The following is a 7,588-nucleotide window of genomic DNA, read 5'->3' on the forward strand; positions in this document are numbered from 1 at the left end:
ATCATACCGTGCCGGTAGACGACGGTCCCGTGATAATTAGAAGCATGATACCCCCGATAAAGTTAAACAGTGAACTGAGGTCAACCTGCAAAGTGATCCCTGCCCTCTACGAAGGCATCTCCCCTAACCCTTGTATCTGATTGACGGGACTGGATTGGGCACAGTATGATATCTCATTCCCTTGGCGGAGATACTGCGGTGGTTGGCTGGATGGGGCATACTCCACAGAACTTTCCCGAACCTGACCACCAGTGTTTATGTTGGCGGATTATCCACAGCCATTAACACCCTGTGAGCCAAGACCACAGGGTAGTTTCATTCTTGATGAAAGAATTCAAGTCCATCTCTGCCCCTGGTCAAAGTCCCAACATGTTGCCCGATTGCCAGACTCCCTTTAGCTTCCCCTCGACCCTAGTCCCGCGCCCACAGAACTGCCATGCTCGGAGAACCTTTCTTTGTATCGTGAATGAAAAACCTAGGTTTACTCCGGTTCTCGGCAATGGCGCCATGATACCTCAATATCTGTCGAAATGACTTTTTTTGAGTTGAAGAAACTTATGATACCATCTTGGAGCTATTTGACACACACGTAGAAGAACCTGTCTTCTGCCCCCTCCCAAATCTCCCAGTTACAATGTTGAGGATCCGGGGCAAATTTTTTTCGTTCGCCCCCGATCCTCATTTACACTCATCCTCCCCTGTTCGTAGCCCGTTAGCAGGAGCGAAGGCAAAAAACAAAAACCAGAAGACGTAAGGCTGAAAGCCTTTGTCATGTTTTCTATCACAGTGCAGACATTTCTGTGGTGCGCCCAACAGGGCCGCAAGCCTTTCTTTTCTTTTTCGAGAGTTTTGTCAGCCGTGCCTGAGCAAGTTTGCTTTGTCACTGATTTATCAACGTTAAGCACCAGCGTGCTTAGATGAAAATCCTTCTTGCGCTGTGATTCGATCATTATTTACGGGACAAGGAGAGCTTTTGCCACCCCGCGCGCGAGAAGTGCGCCCAGAGCGAGCACAGAACCATCTATGGCAAACAGCGACTTTCCATTTTACCATTGTTTCACACAAGAACGCACGCTGATGCTTCACGATACTGAGGCTCACCGCCCCCATCCCACTTAGTGGGCGACGAGCATGGACCAGCAACAATTAATTTTTCCCTACCCTAACACCCCCAATAAAGGCTTCCCAGCCGTAATAATAATAAAATAGAAAAAGGCAAAAAAGGACCCGTCACCTACTGTATCCAGCCCAAACTGCAATTGTGAAAATGGTTATCTTAGACAGGCTGAACCTGACTAACTAATCCATCAATTTTTCCCAGAACGCACCAACAGGTGAAGATCCTGCCACTCGAGTAGCCACGGCAGGAATGCCCCAACTTGCCACAACGCAAGCCAAATTGTGACCTGTCACCCGGGGGGGGGGGCAGCCTCCAATCCGCGTTCCCGCCCTTACTCGACCTTCCGTCTCCAAGCCAACCAAATTGCGCCAGAGGCAAATCGCTGGTGAAAGATATTCCGTGGTACCGACAACGATCGGTCACCATATACCGAGACGGAAAGGCTGTGGACGAGCAATTCCGTTCCGCAATGCCGCAACAATTTTCCGGCGTCGAAGCTATCGTGACTGTCCTGTAACCAACACTGCAAGACGTTCCACTCTTTTCCACTCTGAGTTCCGGTCACTGGGCTACCCTTGCCTCCCTAGAAGCACAATTTAAAGCAAAAAAACCAGGCGTCGGATCACAATGGCTCGAAACTTAATATGTTGAAATATGAAGTTATAAATAAATCCCGAAACCGCCCGGTTTAGTGGTCTGGCCACGGCGGCTTGTTGTCGCCCTGGTGCTTGACAGGGCCGATACTTCAACGATCCTAGGCTACCATCGGAGTGCTCATAAAAAGCAATTATCAAGATCGAAATGCGCAAATTAGAGGCCGTCAAAGCAACTGAGGTACATCGTGTGCTCCGACTTTCGGCGAGAAACCTGCAGGGAGTTCCCAAAGGGCAGGACAAACTGGTGCTCCCACAATTCCATTCATCAATGCTCACCGAACGGTGCATGGCGTATTCCACGTACGGACCTCTTGGTTGGAAGCCAGTGCCAAGCTTCGACTCCTTCGGGACTTCCGACTCGATTCTTCGATATATAAACCAGAGCACACATAGAGAAACATTAACACCAGATGTAGGACGGTACCTATATCATATCTGGGCGCGTGACACCACTTGAGATTGAGGCTCCGCGAGCAGGGGATCTCGTTGGGGCCCCAGTGAAATCCGATACCCCCCTTGCCCCCTTCGCCTCATCGACACGCGAGCAATTTGTTGACGAGCTTAGCATTGCGGGGGTCTTGGAGCTGACATTCTCGAGTGCTAGGAAAATATTCCGATCTGAAGTACGACCATTAGAGACACTTTGTCATGAGCACTGAAGCCTGAGAGCTCCGCAGGGGCCCCGATCCGGTAGGTTGGATCTGCTCGCTGTATGGGGCAGAAGAGGAAGCGGGCATCAGAGATCGAACCAAATCATAGTATGACAGATCGGAGGCCATCGCCAGTTGCTGCTGACACTGGTGTGTGTTGCTGATGGGCGTGCGAGAAATTTGACCATTCCGACTGCGGGTTCGATGGCTTGGTTCAAGGTCTATGAGTCCCCCGAGTGATTGATCGTGCACAGTACAGATGCTGTACCAGGGACTGCAACACAATACAATGTGAGCCCCCCGCCGCAACGCCTGTGAAATCCAGAACACCTATTTCCTATCCAAAAATATCAACATTCGAACAATCACAACAGTTCAAGCGCGCTCCTTCCAAGATTTCACATTGCGGGTAAGTTAGTTTGCTGCCATACCCACTCCATCCAAGCCCAAGCATTTGGTAGTGAAATAATGGCCAAGAGATTACCGGCATGTTTACTTCTACACAACCACCCCCAAGATAACTTCAAAAGAGCGTCGGAAAAGAAAAGAAAGTGAGGATCTGTGAAAATAAGAGAAAAACGAGATGAAAACGAACACCATCCCCCCAGTCACATATCAATAATATGACCCCCCGATCAGTACCATGAAGCACAAGACAAGTTACTCGCAATACGTCGAGATATCTAACGCTGCACAGGCACTGTGAACCCCATGTGGCCCATAGCCTTTCTCACCACAGCACCCCCCAGTGACCGGACAACAGGCCTGCTGCCCATCCCCATTGTCACCACCCCGAAGGCCATCTCGAGCGCGAGCGAGCGCAGCGGTCTGGCGCAATCCTTCCGCAATCCTCCTCTGCCGCCCAACGCTCGGCTTAGGGTCAAGGCCAAGTGCCCATTGTCTAATGTCTTCGAAATCTGCCGGGGATTGCGCCTCTTTTGAGGTAATCGGCGCTAATTGTTAGTTCGCACGACATTTACGTCGGGAGACGATGGCTACGGGGGAAGGAATGTGGCGGCTAACCTTGCATTGGTCCTTGTGAGTGACTTTCCGTTGATCCACGAGAGGCATTGTTGGTGATAACAATACTGATTTTTACCGTTGCGGTACCAGCGGACAGAGGTACGATAGAACTAACCGCTGACTGGGCCTTGGTCATTTCGAAAAAATCCGGTGTTGGGTGTTAGACTAAACCGAGGGTAGGTGCGACAAGTGTACCAGAGTTGCGCGATACCTTAAGATATCAGAGAAGTAATAAGTGGTAGAAGAGGGAAGAGTAGAAGGAAAAAGGGGGTGGTTAAAAGATGATTCCCGAATTGTTTGAAGAACTGGAATCGAGAAAGAAATATTCGCCCTATTAAATACTTAGACCACATTCGGCACGTGAGGCCTCTCACAGAATCTGCCCTGTACTGCTCCACTGGCTTTGTGGGGAAATCCCATTTTCGCACTCAGCTACCTTATTAAAGGTTTGGACAAAACGAAAGTGAGAGGATGGAGATTGGATCGCTGTCTTGGCTTGTAAGGTAGAAAAGTAAAGCTGAGTTACGAACGATGACAACCCCCCGGAATCAAAACCTGAAAATCCCTGTTATTGCCCAAAACATCCAAGAATCACGAATAACAATTCTTACCTAAAATCAAGCCTGAAGATGGACGGGATATTGGAATATCCCCGAACCGCCGTCCTAGCCACCGACGCTACAGGCTCAGCGAATCCCACCCAACCCACACATTTCAACCTCCCATGGTTGGTGAGAAAACCAATGCCAATAAGTAAACTACCAAGTCGATCCCCCCCCACCATGTCTAAGCACACCGCTTCAGTACTCCCATCATAGCCACTCCCGTACCATGTGAATTAAGAGAGGTAACAGCAAGCCTAAGCACGCTGCTTCAGTATTTCCCGTCACAGCCACTCCCGTACCATGTGAATCAAGAGACGTAACAGCGGAACGCCGCAGCAAACCGATCGTTGAGTACTCACTCGAAGCCGACCTGCATTCGCATTACTACCGCCCATACTCACTCCTGGTAACAGAATGTCCAGAGGTACCGGAAAGAATGTACGAGTAGAATGCCAAGCACTACCCTTTTTTCTTTTTTCTTTTTTTCCCGCTCCCGATGCTCCGTCTCTATTCCCAGACCTCCCCATAGTGTGTTCCATCTCAAAGCTGGTATTGTAATGCAGCAGTATGATAGGAGAATTTTTCCTTCCTTATATGATACGACAAAAAGGAGAATTTTGGTTATCGAATCTTGAGCATTACACCTTGTGCCATTTCACAAACCCAGATCTCCCGTATTCGCTTCTTCTCTATTCACTGCCATAAAGACTGGAAAGAAAAGAAACCCCCAAACAGGCGAGGTACCAGTACATTAGAAAGAAAAAAAATAAGACTTGAGTTTCTTCTTTCCGTTTCTTTTTTTATCCCTTCATTTCCCATTCTCCCCCCACCAGTAGTAGAAGGGGAAATGTGAAATGTAACGGGAAAAAAAAAAAGACTCATCGCCCAAATCTCCGACCTAGAAACCTGTATATGATGGAACATAAACCAGTTTACCCAGGTCTAATTCAGAGTGGATTCTCTTTTCCCCGAACGTGTGGTATCGCTATTGGAGGGGCTTTGTTATCTCAGCCCTATCAACTTTCACGACTTTCGACACCATGTCTCAAGATATGTGGGGGGCGGTCGTGGGGGTACAACTGAAGGGAAAGGAAGAAGAAAAGAAAGAAAGAACAAAACTTACTTTTACCTATCCCAGAGCGCTATTCCATTTATCGAACAGAAGGATTGGTAGAGTGGAGACCAGCTCCAGATACCAATAATTCAATGGTCCATGGAAAGAGCTGTGCTCTGCAAGCCCCGTACTGCGGGATTACTGCTTCAAATCCCTTCTCTCAAATAGCGAAAAACAGCTCCCCCTCCCCCACAGTTGTAACAAGTAACCTCACATCCCATGAAGAATGTCAACGACACGAGCTTATCCTGACGATCTGCAACGCGTCCGCTGAAAACCCAACCCACAGCTGCACATCCCCAATAGACAAAACCCCACTCTTGACACCCCACAGCAATAACAATGGTGTGGGGTATCAGTTGTAACTCATACTGCATGAAGCACCCCAGCGGCGCGGTTTTTGGTGCGGGGCAGGCTCCCAATGGCATTGGTACCTGTTCGAAGAATTCGGTGCCTGAACCCGGGTGGTTCCCGAACGTTGAGTCCTGGATACTTTAGCATTGTGTAACATTTATTGCAATTGGTGGTGTTGGCCACCTCACCACTTCCCCGCACTCAACTCGCTCTGGCACCCTTGCCCATCGAACACACCAATTCTGCCAGAAAATTATCAGTGATGGGAAATTACCGCGCACCGAGATACCTAAAACATTTGTCCCGTCGATGACCACCTACAAGGTTGACAAAAACGTAGACCACCAAGATCGCTCGTCACACGAGGAAAGGGGCAACCATCGCAGTCACCAGCGACCCATAGGCAATGTTGATGCCAGCAAATGCCAGGGCATCTTCAAGCATCTCGAAAATGGTCCAAGTACATATGATGACCTTCCTCCTCCCTCTCCTCACTTCGCAGGAAACCGCCGCGCTAAAGAACGGGGAAAATGACGCGCCCATAACTGGGGGAGGGAGAGTGGTACAGAAAAAATATAGCGGGGGTTAAACTATTTTTGGCGTCGTCCGAATAATGAGAAAACCTAAGGGGACCAGTCGCGTTGTCTGTTCAGGATAACACCAATCCAATCCTTGTGAGAAGGGGACCAGGTCCTTTCCTTTCCCAAGGACATTTTTCCAGGCTTCGGAAATCGTTTCTGCTTGCACAGCAAGTCCAATTCCAGGATTTCTAAATCAATTATGAGCTAACGACTCCTCCCGATTTATCTTTAGCTCAACTGTTGAAGAGGGAAGCTTACCGGAAGATAATCTTTGTATAAATGTAAGTCGTTCTCCACTTTTCCCCCAATTGGACTCGCCAACTGGGAGTGTGTGGGGAGAGAGGGAGAGAGAGAGAGAGAGAGAGAGAGAGAGAGAGAGAGAGAGAGAGAAGAAAACTGATAGTCCTGGATCAGAACTCGCGATACGCATGCCGCCGCTAATAGTAACTCCGGCGGGGCGAACACAGAACGCACGAATTGAGAATCTCTCCCCCGATAAGTCCATAAAGTTTGTACGTTCGAGAAAATTGTTGGAAAGGAGTGAAAAAAATATCTCGAATCGCGAAATCCCTGAAGCACCTTGGTTGGGAAGGAACCCATTGTCTCTTCTTTTTTTCCTTTTTTTTTTCTTTTTCTTTTTCGTTCATCGTGAACCTGTTTTTTCCCGATACATTACTTCACACCAAGTAATCCGCCGGGGATCGAGAGACTCGGTTTTCCTCCTTGGTCAACAATTGACCCAGGGAGAAAGGAGAGGGGGGGTTGTTTCTGCGGTGTGCATGCGCGTGTCAAAGTCCATTCTAGTCTTAATAAGATTACCCAGACCTCGTGTGCTCGTCCTTCGTCGGCCCTCCTAGGCCGAAGAAGCTTCGATGCCTTCGTGGAGAAGGTATCCGGGTAGCTAACTACCACTAATCGGCCTTGTCTTATCTCGCCTTGTTGCAAACATCTCCGGTGGAAATCATCGTGAGAACCGCGAGGTATTTCCCTAGGTGACGGAGATCAGTCATCGTAGTGGCCAGAAGCTAAAGGCGGATCCCGGGTAGCATCCTGTCTGTCGAGACTAATGAGTTAGAATTGGGGACCTGGGCGGACGGTGGAAAGAGGGAAAAATCACCTACCGAGTCGAAGGGTTTTCTTGAGGCATCGTGCTCAACCAGTTGAACCCCATCCAAACGAGAAAGCTTCCCCCCGAAGGAGGATTTCACGTCCACGATTGCGGCGACATGGATTATTATTTCTTGATGGTTCTCGTCAGTGCCTGCCAGAACGCCGCCCCCAACTTCGTCAGACTTGGTTGCTCCAGCACTCTTGGACAGGAAAGCGGTGCCTACATTATCGAGAAGTAAATACACCACCACCACTTCTTGTTCTCCTCCTCTTCCTCCCCCTCTCTCTCCTTCCTTCCTTCCTTCCTTCCCTCTCTCCCTTCTCCCACCCCCCCCGTACGCCGTCCCGTATGGATGTGAAAAACCGCATTTCTCC

At 49.2% G+C, this 7,588-nt stretch overlaps 2 protein-coding genes; both read right to left on the reverse strand.

Annotated features, from left to right (window-relative positions):
* Window positions 1-1,276: 1,276 nt before the first annotated feature.
* GSTUM_00005787001 (uncharacterized protein) lies at window positions 1,277-1,770 on the reverse strand (the record flags this gene model as incomplete). XM_002837831.2 has 1 exon in its annotated part: window positions 1,277-1,770. Exon 1 carries the CDS (start codon window positions 1,544-1,546, stop codon window positions 1,277-1,279), a length of 270 nt encoding a protein of 89 aa, XP_002837877.1. The 5' UTR covers window positions 1,547-1,770.
* A 2,844-nt stretch (window positions 1,771-4,614) lies between these two features.
* On the reverse strand, window positions 4,615-6,703 carry GSTUM_00005788001 (uncharacterized protein; the record flags this gene model as incomplete). XM_002837832.2 has 4 exons in its annotated part: window positions 4,615-5,051; window positions 5,178-5,653; window positions 5,706-6,291; window positions 6,362-6,703. 2 exons carry the CDS (start codon window positions 6,701-6,703, stop codon window positions 6,172-6,174), a joined length of 462 nt encoding a protein of 153 aa, XP_002837878.1. The 3' UTR covers window positions 4,615-5,051; window positions 5,178-5,653; window positions 5,706-6,171.
* Between the last annotated feature and the right edge of the window lie 885 nt (window positions 6,704-7,588).

The sequence above is a fragment of the Tuber melanosporum genome, assembly GCF_000151645.1.
Source record: "Tuber melanosporum whole genome shotgun sequence assembly, scaffold_20, strain Mel28".
Classification (NCBI taxonomy): domain Eukaryota; kingdom Fungi; phylum Ascomycota; class Pezizomycetes; order Pezizales; family Tuberaceae; genus Tuber; species Tuber melanosporum.